General features: G+C 37.3%; 1 protein-coding gene across 1 annotated transcript in view; it reads left to right on the top strand.

Moving 5' to 3' along the window:
* The window catches only part of ZNF407 (zinc finger protein 407), a 350,859-nt gene that overhangs the window by 113,152 nt on the left and 212,366 nt on the right, over window positions 1-25,341 (top strand). The window contains exon 5 of the mRNA XM_009276673.1: window positions 20,279-20,353. Coding sequence (XP_009274948.1) covers window positions 20,279-20,353 — 75 coding nt within the window. The remainder of the gene's footprint in view (window positions 1-20,278; window positions 20,354-25,341) is intronic.

Below are 25,341 nucleotides of genomic sequence, written 5' to 3'. Positions count from 1 at the left end.
TGTAAAGATGAAAAATGAATTTGATGGTGGTCACTGCCATAGGTGACTACATATTTGTTTATGAATAGCCCTTCAGGTGAATATATTCCTCATGTATGCACAATACAAAGTTTACTTTTTAGAACAGGCTCTCAAGAATACTGAATGAGTTTGATCTCGTTCCAGGTGGCCAGGGGTTTACAAATACAGCACAAGTTGCCATGGCCTTTGCTGAATAATATTTATTTTAAGGATTTACTGTAACAGTTAAATTAGTATAGGATTTAGTGTAACTAATTTAGAGAATTTAAAGATTAGATGCCCTTTAACTTGTCTCTGTTTATAAAGCTCAGAATTGCGACGTGTTCTGCCTGGCATGCAGTCCACTGATTTTTAGGATTACTGTTTTCCGTTTTTCAGTTTCCTGCTGAACAACTATACTGTTCTGTATCAGATTGTCTCTGAAGCCTTAGCAGGTGTTCTTCATGTATATCCGCGTGGGTTTGGTGACTACTCGTAACACAGATAAAACTGACTTTGGATACCAGGTCCTGCTTGAAGGACTGAAAAAAAATTTTAAGCCTTTCAGTCTCTGGTTACGTCTGGTCATCTATCTGTCTGTCTATCTATCTGTCTGTCTGTCTGTCTATCTATCTATCTTTGTTGCTGCAGAAAAGGACTATGTATTTTTTACCTGTTAAGCATTCACCACTGAATAACGGAAGATGGGGAAACAACAAGCTGTCAGGAACTTGACTTATTTAAAAATTTAATTATTAAAATAAAATTAAGGAAAGTGTGATCTGAGGAAGAGAGGTGAATCTTAGTACATATGTTTTCTAATTGTGGCCTCTGTTCTTCAGAAATGTCGTAAAGGGTAGGAGACATTCTCTGCATTGTCAATAACCCAAGTCATTTCTGAATGACGCACATGCTCTGTCATTTGCCTGTCAAGGAGAGATGAACGTCCAGTTTAAATGGAAGGACTTTGGCTTAATCATCTGCCAGTGGACCATATACTGTTGTAGGTAATGCTACTGGCCGCTTTCCCCATCACTGCTTTCTTGTAATGCAATGCATGGCCAAGCAATATTCTCTTCTTTCTGTGCTATGGGGTTGGTTGGTTGGTTTGTTTTTTCCCCAGCCACTAAAACTACCTCATCTTTATCACTGACAGCATTTGTAAGGGTTGACTGAAATTCATCTTTGTATCTGAGAATCATGGTTTCCCTCTAAGTAGGATTGAGAGATGGATGCAGACTTGCAAAATTTTTTGAGGTATACAGATACAGAATATCTCCAGTTCAAGGGAGAAGTAAAAAAGGGAGTAATAGAAAAGTGACTATGAGCAGACCAAGGAGGAAAAAACGTTACTGCCAAATTAAATTAGAGTATTAAAAAGTATGTAATATAGACAAGACTTTGAAAAAGAACTAGGAACTTAGTCACTGATAACCTGTTTTTCTCCCCTCCCCCATTCATTTCTATTCCTTTTTCCTTGAAAGAGGGTAAGATGGGGCTTTTTTTATATAGAATACTTGCAATATGCTTATGCTTAAATAACACTGGAACAAGCAGTTGTGAAATCCGAGGAGGGTGGGTTATGTTCTTTTAGACCTCCTTCTCCAGGAACATGCATGGCTTGACTAAGATTTTCTGATCTCTGATACGGTGAAAGAGAAAGACAGGGAGAAGGATACTGTATTTCTAAAACACTTTTTAGCACCTTTAATAGAAACAAACCCCATGAAGCTTGGTGACTTCTGAAATATTCTGCCACCGTAAGCACGAACCTCTATCATTGAGGTCAATAATGAGTTTGACTGTTTCTTTACTATGGGCTAAATTCCAGGCTGTGTTGTTACTCTGTACTGCACTCCATTTCTTGTCCTTGTTGTTATGCTCATTTATGCCAGAAATAGAATGCAGTTTGACAGCTATCACTACAAGTGCCTGTGGACATCATATACAAGCCAAATGCTAGATGGTGATAAATATGTTATGATTAGACCTTGGTATCTAGATCATATGTACTACAGTGAAACCAACACTTGTTTGCTCTCTTCTTGAGAAGTAGGTTTGCATTAATTTAGGGATACATTGGAAACAAAAATATCAAATCTTCTAAAATCTTTAAAAATCTTTTAAAAATTAATATTTTCAATTTAATCAACTTGTTGCTGGAATGAAATACATCCTTTCTGAATGTTTTATAATCCTATTTTAGTGATACAGCTACAAAAAGGAAAGGAGAAATGCTGTGTTCTTGCTTACCAAAGTGATAAGAAAAAGCAGAATTCTTTGGCAACCACAAATGTAAGAGCTACAGACATACGTAGCAAAATATAAGAATAATGCTGAAAAAGAGAATTCCATTTTAACCTGAAAAATACTCAAAAGAATTTGCTTGTTCACTTCTGTCAATGAATGCATGCTAGCCCTTCTTCCCTTTGGCACAGACTGTATGAAAAGCAAGGGCAAAGATGTGCGGGTGGTGTTGGTCCCTTCTCTGCTCAGAGTTGTATCCCGGAACAGGGAAGAGTGAGGTGGTGATGCATGCCATTTCTAAACATCTCCTGCTGAGGGGATCCATGGAGAAGTTGATAGCATGTAGTAAAACAGCCCTTCTCAGGTGGAGTTCTTGAGTGGTAACATTGGCCATCCTACAGGCAGGTTCTCTCCAGCACAGCTGCTGGGGACGTGACACAGACAGTTAGCAGGCATGAGCTGGATCTCCAGTGTGTAATGGGGTATTGTTGTACCAGCTTCACCCTTAGGCACAGCAATTGTAGCATGTCTGACAAAACTAGGGGTTAACTGGTGCTGTAGCTAAGCACAGTGCTCCTCTTCTGCGGACTGGTGGGATTTATTAGGAAAAATGGCAGTCTTGGCTGTGAATCCCTGTGTAAGAACGTTTGTCACTCATGTGCTTCATTTATGTAACGCCGTGATAAAAGAGACTTAATAGCTATGAGTTTGAAGTTCGTTATCAGCGCCGTATTTACTAACTTGTACCTTACCTTCGTCCATAACCCCTGATTACAGGCAGTAATATTAGGTAATTACGTTCACTAGCCTTAAATGTACTTACAGTTTTACAAAATATATTAATTTTCATCAGGGCTGTTTAAACACATTTCTTGAAAAGTAGGATGTCTTTTTAGCATAAGTGATGGTAAATTCTGAATGAGTTGTCAGTATTGTTAAGATTTGTGAAGCTCTCTAATAGGTATTCAAGAAGGTAGCTTCAATGCCAGGTAGTATCTGTATTCTGAAATGTTATGAAAGGGTTTTTCATACTTCTGTTTGTACTTGGCACTGTTCAGTTTCGATTTGTAAATTGTGTATAAATTATTGGTTTTAATTTTGAATGACTATATCAAAACGGTTGAAGGATCCTTATTTGGAATGATTGTACTTTTGCTATTGAATTAAGATAAAGGCTTGCAGTTGGTGGGTCTGCCACCCCCCACAAACAAAAAAACAACAAAAAAAAGAAAATCCAGAATTTTTTTACTCTGGACAAGGAGATAGAACTCTGGTTATGTCTGCAGGCTTTCTCGGCGGTATCCCTAGTCAGAATGCATTAGATGTGTTTGTACCTACTCATATTTCCAAGTGGCATTTCCTAGATGGATGTACAGGAGTCTAAAGCATAATGAGGTCTAAATTAAAGAGAGAACAGGATGCTCTCAGCACCCCATTGAACCTGGTCTGCTATGAGAAGTGAGAATTTCCTTCAGATAACGTGTAAAAACAGTGTTTGTAGGAGAGTATTTAGCCAGGGATATTGTAGTCGGATGCTAATTCCTTCCACATCTGTTGCCTTTTAACATCTCCTAGAGGTACTTGCGGTATTGGAGTCCTTCCCATGAACAGCTCCTTCTAGTATTGTGTAAGCAGACAGGGTCAGGTAATTAACACAAAAAAGGCTACTTTAGATCTAGTTACACAAAATCTCTCCTTGTGAACCTAAGTATGTTGACATTATCAGAAGACACATGTCCATTTTGTATTGCAGGAATGTGCAAGTTCAAAGAGGCAGAAAAGTATGATAAGAAAACCTGGCATGAACAACCAGATTCCACTGATGCGTGAACACAAACACACACCAGCTCACAGATACACAAATATTCCGAGGCAAAAATAAAATAGCTTCTTGGCAGATCTTATTCACACTTAATTGGCTAATTGCCCAACCTGACACTGGCACTGGCAGCATTACAGAGATAATATTTTTCAAAGGGTGAACAATTCCTCAGCAGCGTCTCCAATATCCTTTATATGAATATCTTTTTCTTTAACAGCAGGCATAGAAGTTTAGCCATTTTTTAAGATCGACATGTATTTCTGTTCAGTACAAGGAAAAATATGTACATTGAAAGCTTCTTTGTGTGCTTGGAGTAAGTACAGAAGACAGAATATTTATGTTAAGCCAAATAATTTCATATGCCTATTCCTATTTTTGTAGGATCCATTTTCAAAACTTGTGTGTAGTAGATGAGAAAAGAGGTTTGGGGACTTTCCAACATGACTATTCTGTATCGTGGAGATTTAAATAGAAAATGTAAGGTGTTTCCCTTTTCATCGTTACTGTTGGAATGCAGTAGCATGACCAGCTGGTGATGGGTTAAGGGATCAGCTTATAGAAATTTATCGTTCAGGGGGCTGAATGGCTCAGGGGATTAGTAATTGAATACAAATCCTGTCACCTCCAGACTGTCTGTTCACATGCAGCTCATCTTGATACTAACCACAAGTTGTTACTGTCTGATGATTTTCTGATAGCTTCTCTTTTAAAAGTTTGGTTTTTCTTATTTCAATAAAAGTCACCATCAGAAATGGCACTGATGTTTGTTGTCACACTGGAAAAAAATCACAATTGAAAGGGCACGGAAAATGAACTTTAGATAATAGCGACTAAAATTAAAATTGGTGGAAAATAGAGGGATATTAAGAATTACAGACCAGTGAACTGTAAGTGCTGGGTAAATTGAAGTTATATTTTAGAATACAACTCTAAAACACAGTCATAATGCCAAGGCAACACAGTGTTGCAAAGGAAGAATATTTCCAAATATTTATACATGCATGCAGGCTACTTCTTGTAAGGCAGTGAGCAAATATAGCTAGCCTGGATAGCCAGGCATCCTTTAACAAATTCCTTTATAGAAGGAGAATAAATACCTAGCTAATTGTGGCTTTAGAGCTTTGTTATGGGTTAGAGATTGATAAAAGAGAAACTTTTTTAGATGGATTAAGTGTGTCATATCACAAAGCATGCAATAGGCATACTACAGCTGATGCACTACTGTTTTTAAAAAAAAAAAGAAAAAAAAAGGAAAAAAATCTCTCAGACATTGTTATTTAATTACCAGCACCATTATGAGATTGTTCTACTGAAACCATTGATTGTTCCACTGAGGCAGTTTGTCCACTTCATAATGTCTTACCCCGTACTGATCTGCTGCATCTTTGTTATTTTATTTGTAAGGGTACGAAATGAGTCCTACAATTATGCGTTTGACAGATACGTCATCTAGTCAAAAGAAGAGAATTCCTTTTTCTTCTAAAAGCAATTTTCTCTTCCGTTGTTGGACTCTTCAAAGGCTGTGATCAATATGTCACTGTGCTTCACAAGAAGTTCTCTTGTTGAACTCGTTGTGCAGAAGACAAGCGCTGGTTGAAATTGTATTGGTAGAGAAATTGGTGTCATTTATATTTAACGGGATTGTTCATACATTTTAGGCCCTCATTACGTGAGGTTCTGTGTCCTCCAGTGTCCTCTTGAATACTTTTCAGGACTGTATGGGAGGTGCTCAGCTTTTAGCAGAACGGAAACCTTTGCCGAATCATTATTTTTTTCTGGCTCTTCAGCTGCAGTTTAGGTCACACTTAAAAAATGCTAATAAAGAAGGGCTTGCGTAAGTAGATTCTCAGAAATGTAGAATAACGTCTGTGCTCAGCAACATTTTTAAGGTTCCACCTGTCGTAGGGGTCTTATGTGAAGCGCAGGGTGTCCACAGCACTGTCCCTCTTCAGGAGGAGCTAAATTGCACCATACCACATTAGAGGTGTTCAACTCTTGCTAGGTCAGTGGTCTCAATAGTATTATTTCAAAAACTCTATTTATGAGAAATTTAAAAACGTTTCAATAAAATAAAAAAAAAAACAGTTTCTTTTTGGAGGATCCTGGGAGCTGTTATTTATTGGAAATCGTACTGTCTGTACAAAAAAGACAGTTGCTTTTTATTTTTAGGTGGAATTTTTAAATGAAACTAAATGAAGTTTAATGGCTTATAACATTGCATGAATTTGTCAAAACTGATCAGCTGGATTGCTACACAATGAATACTGAAAATGTTCTGGTTTTTAGGCTAGTAATAGCCTACAGCCATTCAAAAGTCAAAATGTTATTTGATGATTTCAGAATGTTAATGAAATTATTATTAATAGCACATATATTAATCTTAATGATATATGTAAATATGGGCAAATGTAAAGCTCTGTTGACACCAAAAAGATTATTCTACTGCTGAAAGTAAACCTGGGGTTAAATTTCAGTGATCGAGCATAAAACAGTTTGCTCTAAATGCGTCAATAAAAAAAATTATGATGAAGTTTAAAAATGTATACAGGCTCAGGAGATTTGGAGTGTTTGTTAGTACAAAAAGACTTTGAAAAGGAATGGATGATTATATTTGCTTTTAAATTAGCAGAAAATAGTAACAGACTGCTCCGATTAAGTAAAAAGATGTAAAAAGCTTTGCTTCGTTGTTATCTTGATTTGATATATTACCATATGTAAGAAACGTGTAAGCGTGTCGGGGGGGTGTAGGGGAGGGTAGTTGCATATATCATTCTCCACTGTGGATTCATTTGGGTAATAATTTGATTTGACTGGCTTGATTTTTGTTTCTGTGCTTTTTGTTCTTTAAGTTAAAACGGTCCTTCTCTTCTAAAATGCATGTAATTATTGTTTGGGTTTTTTTCCTATTTGGTGGTGTTAATCAAGCCGTAATATGGTTTTCATGGCTGCTTTCTTTAATGTCAGGATATTTTTTTAGGAAGGCAGCAGGTTTATGTCTAGGGAATGTAGAAATTTCTTGTCTGTAGTTATATGTAGTAAACAGCATGATACTTTTATTTTAATATCTATCTTTGAAAAGCTAAATTTTGCTAGTAGGATATGAGCTCTATATTGCAATGTGAAAAAGAGAGAGTGAACTTTATTATGTAGGAGAATTTCATGGCATTTTACCTGTTGAGGGCCCTGTAGAGCCAGAAGTATAGTACAGTGGCTTGACTAAGTGACAGGCAGTAGCAGCCGTGGTGTCACTGTGTATTATCACCTCATGCTAGCTGGAAGCACTCCCTGAAGCCGATCTAGGTTGTATAGTCCTAGATGAGGTCTTCATGGGTGCTGACCATAAAAAGTTCATCAAAGTAATGAGGCGAGGCGAGAGCTTGGCGCTCATGGGCAGAGCTCAGCACCAAGGAGTGTGAACCGGCTCCAGCTGTGACAATAAAACAGCAGGTGGCTGCTGTCATTAGGGGTGGCAGATGAGGCAGGGGACTAACATTCAGCCCACAAAACTCTCATTTGTTAGCCATCGCCACTGTACCATGCAAAATAGCTTCCATCTCAGTCAATTTTACTTTGCAAAATATTACACAGTCACCATAAGAAAATTAGAGCCTTGGGTTTACAGGTTCCTTGGATTTTATTATCAGAAAACTCTGCACTGTCAGGTTATGTGGAAAATTGGACTTTTTTCCCCCCTGAACAGTTTGAGGATCTTTACAGTAATTTTATAATAGGGCATTTCCACCCAGGCATGTGTTTATTGGTTAATATTTTGGACTATTTTGTTTGTAACTCTTTATAAAATCAAGTCCATCAATCCATTCAGCTATGTGTTGCACATAGCCTTGCCTACTATTCAGTAGTATAAAAGTTGCACGCTGATCAGACTATTTCTGTCTCCAGGTCTGTCCAGATACAGACATTTTGTGTCATAGATCATGGGTTTAGGGGTTCTGCTAATCTGAGAAATTGTAAAGAAACGTAACAGCCCTTTGGTTTTTTTGTTTGCTTATTCCTGTTTATAACAAATGAGAATGCATTTTGTATGTATTTAATCTTTGCAGAGAATAACTTAAACTGCCTAAAATTTGAGGCCTTTCTTGGCTGAAAACCATCCCAGAACGACTTAGGCCTCCGACAGCAAAAGTGCAGTGAGTCCTGTGGCACGTGGGTCTTGCGAGTCAAACAGTGGGGAGCTGCGTTTGGTCCAAAGCGAGAACCGTTTTACTTGCATCGCATTACAAAGCTAAGCAGAGAGTTGTGTGTCGGTGGTTACATGCTCTGTTCCATAGCTGCGAGTGACCTCCGGGAAATACGGTGTTTTCAGGTGGTCATTTGGACATGTAAGTGTTTTGTGTACCCATGCCTCAGTTGTGAACATATTTATTAAATTTCAGTGCTCTAACAGGAATACATTCCTGAAAATCAAAATATGATGCAATACTGCATAAAATGGAGGAGTACCGTGTGTGTTGGTACCTGTGTCGCCTTTGCTGTCAGGTTCCCCTCTTACCAAAAATGGACCTGTGGGATCCCATCATTTCATGCTAGCACTTGAGATAAGGCTTTATGGGGATGTGGTTGCAATGATAGCAAGGTTCAGAAAAGGAAAAGCCCTGTAATTGAAGCTTCATTTCAGAAAGATGTTGAGACTGAAAGTAATTTTTCTTTTAAAGAGACATGGTTTATGTCTCTTTGTAGGACCAGGTTGTCACTTTGTATATAAAATAAGAAGTCCTGTAATTTATTCAGTTAGTAATGTACGTCAGAAACTTGGTTGGCAAGCTCAGAAAAAGCTGACTTCCTTTTCTGGCATCTTTTCAGGTAATTTATCAATTTTCCTTTCTTTTTTACATAACATGCTATAAGCTTTTGTTTGCAACAAAACTGATTTCTCCTTCACTTATTTGTTCATACGTACACTCAATATGTGTATGTAAGTATATCTAGGTCCTCGAGATCAAAGGTGTTTTTTTCTTAATTCCATTGGACACCTATAAAGTTCCCATCCCTCTCATGCTTGATTTGTGGCCAGAAATGGTCAGTTAATCTCAGCTGCTGGCTGGGATTGGAATATTCTTTGCCAGAGAACATTTTCTGCTGTGTCACAGATATCATCTTGATGACTGTACTGATTCGTCTGATGGTTCCTTTGGTTTTCCCAGACTGATAACAGTCTTCATACCTAGTGCATGCAACATCCATACTGGACTGCAAGAATGGCTTTTTTTTGTGCAAAACATCCTTCTAAATTCGGTGGGGTTTTTTATTTTCTTTATTGCTTCAATAACAATTGTATCTCCGGTGAGTACTCTATTAATCCCTGCAGTCCTGGCTTTGGACTTCTGTGTCTGAAGTGAGTCCTGCTGGACATCAGTGGCAAACCTAAGAAACACCAGACTTTGCACTTGGCAGCTTTAGCGACTAGTAATTCTCCTGCTAAGTCTGTGGTTGAAGTGATGAGAGGTGTTACCGTTTGCTCATGGGACAAGTGGAGTAACGCCACTGTTAGCACCTGAAATTCTCATTTGGATAGACTTCCATGCTGCTCTTAATATCATCTGCACACTCTACATTCAGTGCCATAATTTGAGAGAGTTTTGTAGGTTTGCAGTACTTGTGGAGTGCATAAGAGTCTTTCTGGTCTGCATATCATGGTTTCCTCTAACAGTCCCTGTTACTTTCTTCAGCCAATCTCCTCCCCTTTCAGTGGTAGGAGGAGGAAGTTGTTGCAACTCTCAACTTTTGGGGAGAGTTGGGGATGGCTGTGATGGGAATATCTGGAGAGATTGAGATGCCAGTTGAGATTGAAAACTCCCAAGCTTTTATTTATGCTGAACTACTAATGATGATGTCTTTTAACAATGAAAAATCAAACATTAATCAAACAAACTAGCCAAGTGTTAGGCATACAATATGCTTGGTCTAATGCCACAGTGTTTGGTGGTTCTTAGTCTCTGAGGTAGCAATAGCCAGGCTTGAGAGCCCTTGGACAAGGAAAGCCAGAACCAAGGTAGGTGTCCTCTTTTTTCCCTGTGCTCCAAACATGTTTATGGGTATACAAGTACCAGATGCGTTTTTTGTAGATTGAAAGCAATCTGAGCCAAAGGATTACCTTGTTTTTTCCTAGGCTGGAAGCAGCCTGTTGTGATTTGACCAGACTGTTGTTAAAGGTTCATCCATGTGGACGGTACGTCTGATGGTTACAGATTAGGTCCTGCTGTCATAGTCTTACTATTTTTATGCAGTTGCAGCTACTTTGGCAAACAGATATTCTGAAGTATTTTGCTTTCTACCTTAAGTCAAACAGTCTTGTGGAAAGCCTGGATGTAAGACAAAAAGGATACGTTTTACAGCTGAATTAAAGTCTCAGGAATAAACAAATCAACCAGCACTTGCTTTTCTATGTCAAGCAAAGACCTAGGGCAAGATTCTCACTACTCTCACAGATCAAACAGACTGCAGCATCTTAGCTCCAGCCACCAGCTATCACCAGCAGCGTTTTCAAATTGTGGGTAAACTGTCAATAAAAATTGTGTATGCCTTCTGATTGTGTATGACTTCTGAGTAGTTCAGTCATCAGATAGTGACCAATTTATTCATCTCATTCCTTTCTTTGTACCTCGCAACTTTGCAAAAGACCACAGGCACTATAGCTGCTGGATTGACTTGAGTTATATATGGTAGCACTGCTACTGCAGGCCCTATATGTTTTCTAGCCCACAATCAACTATCTTTAGATTTGTTTTGATTTCCTTTAAAGAGTAGATTCTTTTGATGAGGAGGATTTAACTCTCAAGATAGCTTCTCCTGTAGAAGCTCTGCATGAACCTGGTAACTCAGTCTGCAGTGCAATTTCTGAGCAGTTAGGAAGAAGCTACAATGTCAAAAGTGACTTTTTGTTCAGGAAGAACGAAAGATTAAAATTAAGTATATTTGTTTGGCTCTATCCATTCTAATTTTAAGTAGAAACTGATTGAAGAAAACTCATTGAAACATCCTTATTTTGAGATAGTTTTACAGGCTGTTTCTTGCACTTTCAACATACATAGACTTTGCTCCTTAGAATTGCTGAGAAGCTCTGTACAAACTGTCTGCAGAAAGTCAGATATTTCAAAACTCCTTGCAGGGCACTTAGAGATGTGTTTCACCTGACTTTCCCAAAAGGTTGAATCTCCTTTGAAGAACTTCCCACTTCAAGCATTAGTCTGTTCATCCTGCTGTCTCTTTCCAGATGCAAGATGATGATATATGGAACTGATGCCTACTACATCAAATTCTATATCTGAAGTCCTGAGCTTGCTAGGAAATGGAGTGGATCACAAGTAGGGAGACAGACCCGTGTCTGAAGAAAGGGAGGGAATGGAAAAGGGAGAGACCAGAGTTATGGGAATGTTGGATGTACGTATTGTGAGAAAAGAGAGGACATAAGCAATTTCTCGGTGGCAAGGTTGGTAGGTGCTCTTCTGGATGAGGATGCTTACAGTTGTAAACCTTCATTTACATTTAAAGCATTCCTGCAGCCTCATTTAGCATAACAGGTATGTTCTCTGGTGGTGTCCTGTTTCTGGATGTTGGCGGTAATCTCTTAGATGCAAGGCGCTCCCAACACTGAGCCTAAGGTTGCATTTCAGAATTTAGGCAAAGAGGTTCTGTGTTGTGGTAGACAGAGAGGTTGATAGCTGCGTGACAGAAAGCGCATTGTGATTCTGTCTTTTTTTTTTTTCCTTTTTTTTTTTAGTACTTTGTGCAGCTGTTAGATTACCAAACACCTGTTAGAGGTGACAGTTACAGATGTTTGATAACCAATGAAAATTAATAGAACATGTGATTCTTTTAGTTTGGAAGTGATTTGGTAAGGTGTGTTTAGAAATGTAATTACATACTGCTGCTGTCTACCATTATCACTTAACATTCATTAACTCCTCTGAATATTGAAACAAACATTTCTTGGTACTAATTTTCTCATATATTTGTAAGGTGATTTCCTGACAGAGTGAACACCTTCTGACTTCAAAGTTTTTGCCACTGTTCAGCTATTTTTAGTCTGCTCATTAAGCAAACAAAGTAAGTAGAGAGCCATTTGTTTATCAGTTTAGCAATACACTGTATAATAAACAATCTCCTATTTATTTCTTTTTTTTACTAGCCTTTTTTTTTTTTTTAACTCCATGACAGAATTGTGGATATTTAGATGGAAAGTAGGTCAATTCATATTCAGTAGGAAAAATCAGGTTTAAAACAAAAATGAAGTATTTTATTACATTTTGTTTTGTTTGAGAAGAATACGCAGCAGCATATTGTTGAAGTAGATTGTTAATTTTATTATAATGGTGCATGAACAACTTCAGTTTCATTTCTAAGCATAGGTGTTTGGGGAGAATTAAAAGGTATGCATTTGCTAAAGTTGATTGCATTTTGTTTGTTTTTTTGATCTGACCTGTTTCACTGGTCATTAATTTTTAGTCTATTCATAAATGCTATTTTGCTGTGAATTTTAGAGCCTTCCTAATTCCTGATGTTTGGAGGGCGGGGGTGGTGAGGGGATGCCACCACTTGAAACTCTCCATTGTTCATTTTAGATGAACAATAGGGTACCGTAAGGAAAGATCCACTTCTTGTTTTCAGAGAAATTTTCTACTTTAAGCTGACTACTATTTCCCTTGGTTTGCATGCTGTTATGGCTTGAAATAGCAGACGTGACCTTCTGATGGTGTTTTATTATGGTATTATGAAAGGGATAATGCTTTGGGCCCTGTTCTGTCACTTTTTATGCTTGCACATCTGAAAGTGTATTGGCAGTATTTTATATGGTCCAAACTATATTTCTTATGTATAATATCATGCTGCATCATTTGCTGAAATATTTGTCCATGCACTAGTGTTTAGTTATGCCATCCAACCTATATGCTTTGAGCCACATGGTAAGATTCTTTTGAAGTAACTAAGTCCCATTTTCAGCAGAGAGTTATGCACTAAAGAGTGTGATGGCTTTCTCCCTCGTTTAAGGAGGCAAAGTGTCTGGTCTCTGGAAACTGTTGTCAGTTTGGATGGCACGATCTCTCCAAGCTGACTTGAGTGGAACAGTAGAGGATGTTTTCTGTTTTATTTAGTTTTCTCTTCCTCTGTACCCAGGTCTCTTCTGCCAGAATACGTAAAAGGAGGTAATTGTGCCCATTGCTACTCCTTTATGGCCATGTGGCTAATAATTCTTTCACATCTTGAGGGATGCCGATTGGTGGCAGAAAGCAACAAGAATGTGTTGAGGGATTTCTCTCTCTTCTGGGTGATAGATGCAGGAATATGCAGGAACAACACAGTCGATTGATTGATAGTGTGCAACTCATCCATAATGATCTGTCTGATATAGCAGTAAATTATTCTTGAGATTTATGCAGGTCATTGAACAGCACATTGACAATCCTGTTGTCTGTCATCCTGTTCAAACCAAGTCAGAAACAGTAGCTGCTGTGATACTCAAGTGTACCTTGGGTGCAAGCTGTGTACAGGTGTTCCACTAATGTAAGTTGTTGTCTTCTCCCTTCATTTTTTTTTCGTTGGGTACCTCGGCTTCATTGCTAGCTCATTCCAAGTAACAGTAGAAATGAGATGAGGTATTTTTAGAAGAGAAGGTTGTAGTCTGTTACACTGAGGATCGCATATTGACGTAAAATTAATTTTTTGAAATGTTGGGTTTTGAACTTCAGCAACAAAACATCTCCATGGCAAAGGTGAAAAGTTAATAAATAATTGAGAAACATACCTGATTGTTGCATGGAAAATTGTAAAAAAACCCCACCTTCAAACTTAAGGCAAAAAGGATAATAATTCTCAGAAATTTAAAACTTATGTTAGTCTTCAGGTTCCATGAATTATCATGATACTCTTGCCATGTTACTCTGGTTCTTGTCTTGTTAGTGATGGCGAAGTTGTCCTCATTTGCCTCTTTCAGTTTCTCTTGTCAAGAGAAAAAGTTTGCATTTTCCAGTCTGCCAAGTTGCTTGCACTTGAAGATGAGGAGGAAGGAGCTACATATGCCAAGTGTATGTGTTTTACTTTCCAGTTTAATTAAGAGTGTTGGTGAGGGTGGAGCATAAAATAGCCATGTCCTTCTTTAACACATGGGGTCAGCAGGGAGTGTAAGGCAGTGGGTCACAGTGCTCTCAGCATTGCAGACTGGGTGATTACGCATGACTTGTTAACCTTCTGTCCAGTCTGCCAAGTTGCTTGCACTTGAAGATGAGGAGGAAGGAGCTACATATGCCAAGTGTATGTGTTTTACTTTCCAGTTTAATTAAGAGTGTTGGTGAGGGTGGAGCATAAAATAGCCATGTCCTTCTTTAACCATGGGGTCAAGCAGTGAAGCCCCTCACCTTATTCCCATATATGGAAAGATAGAATTCTTAAAGCTTATTGAAACTGATTTTTTTTTTTTTTTTTTAAACTTGAGAATAACCATAACTGTTAGCTGGAAGTAATGAGACCTGCTTCATTTGGCTGCTAAATGAGTCAGCAGAAAACCCCAGCTTTCCTATGCAGGGTTCTAGGACTTGACGTCCTGTCACAAAGGGCATGAAGTTTTTCAGGTATTTGGATGTTTTCCACACTAGACTTCGCCCTGCCAGATATTTACTTGAACCTGACATCTTGTCACAAAGGGCACGAAGCCTTTCAGACTACGAGATATCTTCCACACCAGACTCTGCCCTGCCAGTTACTTTCTTTTAAATTGAGTCCCTTGCGCGCAGTCATGCGAGAGAGTTATCAGCGCCCCAGTCTGGACCCTTCAGAATCAGCAAACATCCACGAATGATGGACTTGAAGAAATTCCCAGGAATTTAGACTTTTGATGCATGGAAAAAATGATTACTTGTTCATAGAAAACCATTGCTTTCTGGGCAGTTCTGCGTTTTCCTCTACACTCTTGTTCCTGAAGCTGACCTGCTGAATACAAAATCCTGACAGACAGATGAGATTTGGGTAGCAACTTTTTATATAATTTTGAGAATTAAAAAACTTAAAGTTTTTTAAGTTCGCATAGACTGTTTGTGTACTATTTGACTAAGTGCTGATGTGACTATATGAAGTTCTACTTTTATGTGTGCAAATCTAAATGTGTGCAAAAATCTGTAATTACATGTACAAATTTTATTGAACATTCCGAAATATATGAGGGTCATGATATTCCTTGAGAAACTGCACTATTTCTTTCTTTTTCTAATTGATACAACTGTTGGCATGACTCCATATGAACCACTCATTCAACTACAAACAATTAGGGTTTGCAGCGTATTTCAAGACACGGTAAAGAACAAGAGCACTTCATTCAGGTAATAAGAACCATCGAGTCCATGTTGTTATTTACTTGCCCGAACGTAGTGTCCCTCTTCTTGGCATGATCCATGCAGCTTGCCTTGGTTTTCTGGTTTCTTGCCTCAGGTGAAGATACAGGGATAGAAATTCAAGCAAAGATCATGGAAAACAAAAACTGATGCAGACAGGATAATATATTATTTCCTCATATTCTGTGATGGTGAATAAAAGTTTGAAAGATCCTTTTTCTTATTATTCCTTGAAGCTGTCAGATCTCCCAGGCGATTTATCGAAAATGGTAAACCATTCTATCCCTTCTGAGTGCCTGAAACCTATGATAAAACCAAGTACTAAATACTAACAATTTAAAAATAACAGCATTCTATTCTGCTTTTTTCGGTTTTGTTTGTGGGTGTGGTTTGGGGTTTTTTGTTTGTTTGTTTTTTTAAAAAAAGGCTTTCAAGGAGCTTTTTTAAAATATCCTGTGTACTTGGGGCCTGCACATGTCATGCAGTAGCTTACCTGTATTCTCAGGGTTAAATTCATGTATAAAGAGCTTCTGAACAGTTTAAAGGAGATGTAAAGGATATTGAGAATATGAATAAAGGGTAGATATTCATTGTTATTCTCCTAGACTTTTCTGCCGTCATTGAACATTGTTGTCTGTAAGATAAATTCTCCAAGAGCAGTTGAGAGAGCAATGTACCCACTGAGAAGTGATTTAAAATGGCTCTTCAACTGCTAGATACCTTGTTTGTAGAGTCCCACAAAAATAAATTCTTGTCCTGGTCCTCCTCAGCAGTTATGTGCAGTTACAAGATGACTGGTCTGTTGACATGGCTTCAAGAGACTTTCTGGTAGAGGTAAGATGTAGCTCCTTCCTTGGAACTAGGCCAAGGCTGAGCACTTGGTAAACACTCAGGAAATAGTAGATTTCATGACTTTATGGTCCAGAATGCTCGTTTTGGTTTGTGTGCATTTGGTTTTTTAACTTGGCTTTTCATTAACACAGCGATGTACATATTAGAAAGAAAAAAGCTATTATAGATTCAAAACATAATAAAACCTAGAATCTTTTGCCCTCTCAAAACAAGATACTTCACAGAGCACAATTCTCTCCCTGCAGAGAAAATGAGAGAACAGACAATACATGACAGATTGTTCATATTCCTTGAGTACTGCGATGATAAACATTGTACATGCCAAAGAACTTGTATTACACTAGACTAAAAAGTAGAAGTAAAGATTGTCCAATACGTTTCTTTATTCCCAGAATTAGAAGTCCCTTTGTTTCTTTTGTACATTAAAATGTGATTTTATAACTAAAGACAAGTCTGCAGAGGCTCCTAAATCAGTTACAGACGTTCTATTTGAAGACTGCCATGGAATATGAGTGGACACGTTCCTACAAAGCCACAACTTTTCTAAACTGAAAACAGAATATTCTGCAAACTTATTTTGGGAAAGGTGCTCATATAATTATGATTGAAAGTTATTTTTATTTATAGTTTCTGTGCAAAAAATTGTCCATAGGGAGTGTGGATGCTATTCTAAAGCTCTGTGTCATTTTTCAACTTGTCTTTAATTTATCCTGAAGTTTGAACATAGAGTGTATATGACGGAGGATATTGCTAGTTTGGAGCCGGAGTAGTTGAAAATCACCAAAAAAGTTACACCAGCAGAATGCCACAGCAAGCAAATGAAATGCTACCCACCCACCTTTTTCCACTGCAAGAGGAGGCTTCTAGGAGCAGTCTTCCTAGCGAATGGAGGGAACTCCCAGTGACCGTGACATGGATGTATAGACTAGACTAGACATTTCTGCCTTACAAGAGCTGACTCTCAGGAGAGCAGCTGGGCTGTGACTTCTTGTCTTCGTGAGGGTTGGGGATGAATATGTCCATATCAGAGTTTGTAAAACTGGTTCCAGGCTTCTAGTCTGGCCTGGTTTGCATGTATTAGAAACGGTAGAGTATGGCAATTACGGGTTTTTCTTACTCCCTTTTGATGTGTTTCTGAAACCAGTTAATTTCTAGCATTTGAGCATTTCTATTTCTGCTAGAATTAAAAAACAAGAAATGAGAAATTCAGCAAAGCCTGAATTGGTGCTTACTGCAGCTGACAGAAAGATTCTCTTTGATTTGAAGATGTATTAGGGCAACCTATCTTGAAAGCGTTCACTCTTTGAGTCCTTACTGGTGCCAGCCAGACTTCCCTTAAGATTCATTTGAAAAGACCAAGGCTAAGTCATGTCTATCTATTCAGTTCTGGCAGTATCTTAGAAATAACTGATTTATGTCAGCAGAGGTAAGTTGTTGGCATAGATAAAACCAATATTTTTTGACTACTAAAACAGTAATTGCGTAGAAACCCAGAGTTAACACTTTTTGTGTTTGTTTTGTAAAGCCAGCAAACACCACTTCCACCTCTCTTAAAATCACCTGCAGTATTTGATAATCATACACAAATAGTTCCTGCACCTGTCATTTTTTTTTCCAGGTTGTCCTCAAACTCAGCATCCAAACCAAGATGTGTAGACTCTGCCTCAGTTCTAAAGAAAAAAAATCTTTTGTTTCAATAAGGGCTGTCTCTGGTAGTATTTTTTTTGTCTTGTTCTCAATTTCTTATGAAAATATCAACTTAGCTTTTATTTTTAAGACCTGATTCTGTAAGGTGGGGAGCTGTTCCTGAGCTATGCTGAGCACTCCAGGCTTGCACGGAGGCATTCTGCACTCCTCAAGTCTTAAGTCTTCAAGCCTTACATTAAAAGCTTAAAATGTTAGTAGGCGCCGAGACGCTTACTGAGTCAGTCTTCATTTTATTTGTGCTGTGTAACAGCAGCAAAATGGTTACTCAGAACCTAGATACAACAGAGAGGAGGCAGCTAATGTGAGATTAATTGCTTCACATTATTAACAAGGCCTTTGTCTTTGATTTTGCGGAAAGGCACGTCTGTGTGTACCCCCTGCAGTTGTGTGGTATAAGAAATGTTCAGCTTTTGTTTGGAAGCTTCAAGTACACAGGCTCAGAAGGAAAAAAAAAACCCAACTTCCCTACAAATACTGTGTAGCTGGTTGGGATCTTTATATTCCATGTAAATAGCAAAGTATACCTTTACAACTTCGATTGCACATTGCCCTTTCACAGTAATATCTTTGGTTTTATTTTTCTTTTAGAGAAGGGCTAGAATGGAGGTTTGTAACAGGAAATACAAGTGTTACTAAATTAAAATCTCTTTGGTACCTTTCACGGCTGTGTGGAAATGTTTAGTATTTCTGCCGAAAAGCAAGGGCAGTATGTTTTGAATGCCTTGTGCTGTTATTAGAACACATTTTTTTTATTTTTTTACAATTATTTTCCCTATGTACAGTAATTCTGATGACACTTGCATAGTAATGATGGTAACAGTGTGATAGATTATTCACAGTTGTAATGATTATGGTGCCATACTTCTAAATTGTATAAGGAAAAGTATTTAAGAATTTTTTTTTAATGGCTTTTTGAAAAAAAAAAAAAAAAATAAGGAAATGGCTTTCCTTTAAATAAGACAGAATTATATTCTTACACCTTAAGGGATGCACAAGAGAGATTCTCTGTAATAATGTGAAAGTGCCCAAAGTAGCTCAGACATGGAGAAGCTACATTAACATATTTGTAAAGGAAAAGTACTGTCTCTTGGCTTTTGTGGCTCTTATACCCCATAGTGCTAGTGTTTTACAGTCCTTCCATTGTCCATTACTGCAAACACGTCCAGATGAATTCAGCGTTTAATGTTAAAAATCTTATAACATGCCAGTTTGATTTGTAGCCCTTCATATCATGGAATGCTAATTAAAATCATATTTTTGCATATGTCATGCCTTTCATGTACATATGCAAATAGAGTCTATTGCCTTTCAGCTATTAGTAATTAACTTTATGAAGGACAGCTGTAATACATAATTAACAAAAATGTTTGCAAGCCCTTTTCACACTGAAAGTTGCAGCAGTAAAATTTTTGCTTACCGAGAGAACCATTTTAGTTTGAAGCTTCAGTGTGATATCTAAATTGTTTGAAGCAGTCACATGACATAATTAAATTGATGTTATGGTCTTATCAGCGGAAGAATGGTACTCGATAGGCTCCTATCTGTTTCATTATGTCTGTCACCAAAATAAAAGTAAATTATCTGTGTTGTGTTTGGTAGAAACATAATGCCAGGTAGTATATATTTTGCTGTTGATGCTTTGAACAATGTCTTGCCAGTTTGAACAATATTCCTCTCAAAGTGTATTCATGAACATGCGCTTCACCTTTTCCATCCTTTTTTTCACAAAGCTATAAAATAACTAAGGCTATTAATTTGTTTCCATGTATATCTCTTTAAATAATTAATACAATGAAGTTTGACCAGACATAAGCAGTGATTAAAGCATCTCATCTTGCTGTATTTTTGTGTTACTCATTCAAAACAACGGAACTACTTGTATGAAGAAGGGTTGCAGGATGGGCCCATTAGGCTTAAATAAATTCAAAGGTGTAACTAAAACTCTATTAGTTTATAACATGAGAAAATGTTAGTTAGGTAAAATAGACTATATTATCAGTATATCGTATAAGATGTTCTAATTTGCAAAGGGAAGCAGAAACAGGTTTTCCATTCTTTGATCAGCAATGTATGGTTGTGATTACTTATTTGTAAGAAAAATAGCCAAATGACTGCAATCTGAAGAAAACCTGTCGTTACAGAATGGACTCCCAGATTTAAATCGTAGTCTAGCAGGGGTTTTTAAAAGTCCACCTTTAATGAAATATGTTCAAGTGCATGCTCAAAACAGAAAAATACTGTATTTAAAAACAAAACCAAAAAAGTATTAATAAAAAAACCAATCTTCCTGGCTTTTCTGTTTGTTTGGTAGGGTGGCGTTTGTGATGAAGAAGCATTTGAATACTCATTTACTGGGCAAGCATGGAGTTGGCACACCCAAAGAAAGGTAAACTACTTTAAAATTCTTCCTCATTTTACCTTATATAATATGTGGAGACCTTATCTAGAATACTTAGCTTATCCAGAATGAAGTCACCTGGACTTTTAGTTCAACTCCAACTACAGAGGGAGCTAACATGCTTAAGTGCTCTGCCAGCATGGTGCTTATGACATGTCTGTGGGTGTCAATAGAAAAATTGCTGTAGAAAGCAATTCTATGTAAAAGGTCTAGGATTTGCACCTTTTTGGGTGTTTTTTTTGACAGGTGATATTATTTTCTCAAAATTTCCATAGTTGTGACTTTCCCTCCAAGTACAAAATCAAATCTTATTCTTTTTTTTTTTTTTCCTCCTTGCTGGCCTTGATGCTCATAGCTTTATAAAATGACTTTCTGACATTTATGTTAATCACTGAGGTCAAAGCCACAGAGGAATCAAAAGGGAAGTTTCCTCAGTGTTCTTGGGCAGGAACAGAGATCTGGTGTTTTGACTATTTTTAAAACTAATTAATTTATTTTTTCCAATCTGTGTACAGTTACTTATTTTCAAACTCTTTTTGCGAGCAGGTTATTTTTTCTTGGTTTAAAATGTAACTGTGTGTTACAAACTAAATAGCATTGTGTTTGCAAATGAACAGATTTTGCCTCGGATTTATTAGGCGCATTGTGGCATAGCTATTGTTATTTCATTGAATTTTTGGGGCAACTAGAAACTGGATGGTTTTTGGATTGCCAAAAGGTCGCATATTCTCTTTCGGTCTGGGTAGATGGAGGTATCCTACCTGCAGGGTTCACTGCTGGATACTTGATGCTGTTCCAAGTATTACTGCCTTGTAACTCATTCTTTCAGTGTACGCTTTCATAAATAAAGAGTATTTTCTGGTTTTGATATGAAAGAAGGGGAAAATAAATGATAGGTAGTAGTTGTAGGAGAACACTGCAAAACTCTTTCTGGGTCATGTTGAAGATGCTGGAAATGGTAGTCCATTAGACCCTTTCCTCACAAGTTTGTCACACTTAAATCACTGAGTGACCCAAGAGTAGAATTTTAAATTAACACACCATACACACCTTATGTTTGACTAAGCACGTATTTAAGTGGTGCTTATATTTTTAATGAGATTTCCTCTACAAAGTGCTTAACCAGAATTTCCCTAACACATGGTTATTTAAAGAGTTCTGAGATATTCTGTTTCATCTAAAATATAGAATGATGCATCGAAACAACAATTACAGTTTCATCAAAGCAGATATCATATTAAAGTTTATGCTGGTTATCTTTTGTCGTAGCGCAACAATTATAAAAAATGTTTTGCTCTGGTGGCTTATTTTGTAACTGGAAGCATTCAATACCAGTATGTTCTTTTACAAGGGGGTACTTACTGTATAATCATCATAAATACAACATAGAGATAACTTGCGTTACCCTAGTGAATATGTGCGCAATAAAGGATACATACAATAGATTTCCAAATATAGTATCTTAGCCTGAGAGGCATATTTTTAGCGATCATCGTCTTGAAATGAATTCCTAAACAAGCAGGATGCTATAATCTAAATCGGTTGTTGCTGGCTTTTGTTTGCGTGTTTCTTCTGAAAGCCTTCTGGCTGTTTCCATTTTCCCCATTTCTTCCCATATTCCTCAAAGGCTTTCTGGCTGGCCCTCCAGCACGGAGCGAGGAGGAGGAGGAGGAGGGGCGGGGGGGGTGTCCCTCCCCTGCCACCCCTCCCAAGGTGGCAGGTTCACAGCCCTTGCAGCCCTGGCTGCCCGCGGAACAGAGAAGCCATCTCAGGCCTGCAACCTCCCTGCCCCATCTGATAGCGCAGGCTGTTGCAGCTTTACCCCCAGGCCAGCATAAACAAGTGATATTTGAGTGACTTCATGCTCTCTTCTTTTGAAAATTCTTCATCCATCTTTTGAATGTTTCTTATCTACAATACCTTTTTAGCTGGCACTTCAGCTTAATGCAGAGCAGCATCATACAGTAGTGGCAGAGCTACAACAACAATATAACTTTCTAGTAGCAGTCCCTCACTGGTGGTGGATGTTTAAGCCACGTGATCTGGTGCAGTAAATACCAAACCACCATTGCTTTCCTTTCCACCTTTCCCTTCCTATTATGAGAGAGTTTGATGCCATTTAATGGCTTTAGGAACCAAAGAAATCCTTCTTCGGCATGTTAAACCATCACTTTGGGTATAAACATATTATAAATTAAGTTACGTAGTTTTCTTACCTATTTAAAACATTAATGCCTTGATTATAATTTTGCAAGCTTGCTATTTTTTAATTTCTCTAGGACAATATAATCAGTTTATTCTTTATGTTTTGAATTTGATTCTGCCCTCTGATACATTGCATATTATAGCAAATACTAATAGAAGCTAGCTAAATAGGCTGTGACAATTAAATTAATAATGCATTTTATTTGCAAGTGTTTAGTCTTCATGGTTTGACTGATATATGCAAAGATGGTAATTTATTAAAAGTAAATTCATGTAATTGTACTGCAGAATTTGATGGACCAAAAAAAGTTGTCAGCATGACTATCATCAAAAACAGAAAATTGAAATAAGTTCAAAAGGGTGCTTGAAAAAAATAGTTATAACCCATACACCCTGAGAAATCGGTGCCGTTTTAACAAACTTCTCAGAAAGGAATTTCTGGTGACAAACATTGAGACAGTTCTGAGAGGGAGAGAAAAAAATACATCTACAATTTAGTAAGCAGTACTGAACTAGTGTGCCTTGCTCTTTCTAGCTTTCCATAACCCGTAACTATTGCTTTTTTTCTATGCACAAAAGGGAAGAGTTATGGAGGCTGTGGAAGTGTTTGCATGTGCAGATATAGAAAACAAGTATAATTCATAAGAAGGTTGCTGCTAAAACATCTTTTGAGTTTTTTCTTTTTTTTTTGGAAGACAAAATTGATTTAAGGGGGAAATACTGTGCAGTTGAAAATCACAGAAGTTTAAAAAAATAGCCTTGTAGTAAAATGTCTGCACATCTCGGCCACAAAAAACCCTACTGCCTAGTCCATTATGATCATTACCATTTAATAGCTAACTCAAAAGTGGAATGTTTTAACACAAAAATTCCTCTAAGGTATTTTTTCCTGTTATTGGAACTGTGATACTGATTTATTGTCAACTTGAATGTGTCTCAAAACTGGCATGTTATCTGCTAAGTCCAAGGCCAGTACATATTTGGTACTTCAGTGTCAGTAATCTTCATGGGACCTATAACTGTATCTTATTGGCGGGATAAATCTTTGGCTACACCTTTATTGTGTCTAGGAGACAATGTGGTTGAGGACAAGGTGAATGCATCAGTATTAATGGTGCCAAGTTCTAATTTCTGTTACATCATTATGTTACTTAGGTGTAAATTGTGGCAAAACACAGAACAAATGGAGATGTTCCACTATTGAGTATAAGATATATACATACACACACATAAAAATATGCGCAAGAAAATAAACATAAAATCACTAAGTCATTCATCAGTGAGACTGAGTTTTGCCACTATTAAGCACAACTCTGGATTTAGAAATTTTTCATATGAAAAATACATTTAACTATTCTTTAGAGTTTTTTTTCAGGACACCATTAGTACTATACAGTATGCATTTTATAGTATATAAGACTTTGTTAACTAGAATTCTGATACATCTGTTTAAACTATTTTTTTTTTATGTTTACCACAGAAAGGGCTTTACTGACAGTTGTTTAATTACCTCATCTTCCTTAGGAATTTTAAATGATGAGTTGCCTCTGAACTAACTTTTTGCATATGAGTAATCTTATTGAGTCAAATCGGATCATTCATATATATAAAGTTACTTGGAGCACACTTACTGGACTGGAATCTGTGTTACAAAACACTTTCTGTAAATGTCATTAATAATATGTTTGGTTTTTGTAAGGTTGTTCTGGCATTTTTTCGTAAGGTTCTGGTGTTTTTTCGTGTGCTTTAAAAATGGATCAATGTTCCAGTGCTAGTAACATTATATGAAGATCATATGATTTTCAAATGACCTTAATTGATTGGAAAAGCTGTGTAACGATTTCAACTTAAGAGCAACAGCTATAACCAAATACCTATTACTATGTAATAGCAGCCTAAATATATTTGAGATGCTTTTTCAAATAATGTTGGAAGATAGTGTACTTCAAAAATGTGTGTATTTTTTACACAATTGCTTTGAAGTAAAAAGAGGAATTTCCTAGGTGCCTGTTGTTCAGTGTGCTTGCATAAGCCCATGTGAATTTTGGAATATCAAGTGCTACTAACATGTTGTATGTATACGGTAAAATGTACAAGACTGCATGGTATGTCATTGGAAGGCATTGTTGAGGTCTGAAAGAAAAGTAGCCAGGAAAAATGAATGGGGGTTTGATGTTCTGTGTACTCTTTAGAAAATAGTTTTGTAATAAATTGCATTGTCCTGGTATTTCCATTTTGAATGTAAAACCAGAAGTGAATGAAGTCCTTCAGTCCAACCCTGTTCTATTTAATTGAACTGTTAATCCTTCTTTTGAAACATTTTTCTCTGAGTAGAGAAATTTCTGATAGTACCTATTTGGTATGCCTGTTTTGTACAATATTACCCCATACCTGCAAAGTAAAAAGATCCAGTTGATGAAGCAGCACATTTTGGGAAAACGAGTGGCAAAAGTCAGTGATGTGTCATACATACATATAAGTACGCAATCATCTTGTAATAACTTACTCATGTTCTGAAAGAAGGAGTTCTCTAAATGACTGTCTCACTGAAAGATTTCCAGTTAAGAGACGTTGGTAGTACATACGGATACACAGAGGAGAGGCTACCTGTAACCACTGGAGGGTAATGTGCTGGGTCCGGCCATCAAGCCTTGTCATCACCTTTTACTGTTTCTTGCAAATAATTTTGAGCTTTTCAACTGAAACCTAACATTACTAGTTTAACTGGATGGGAATAAAAAACTTACTTAATTGATTGTTTCCTGCATTTG

Source organism: Aptenodytes forsteri, unplaced genomic scaffold (genome assembly GCF_000699145.1).
Source record: "Aptenodytes forsteri isolate BGI_AS27 unplaced genomic scaffold, ASM69914v1 Scaffold97, whole genome shotgun sequence".
In the NCBI taxonomy this organism is placed as follows: domain Eukaryota; kingdom Metazoa; phylum Chordata; class Aves; order Sphenisciformes; family Spheniscidae; genus Aptenodytes; species Aptenodytes forsteri.
This window is presented reverse-complemented; position numbering and strand designations above follow the sequence as displayed.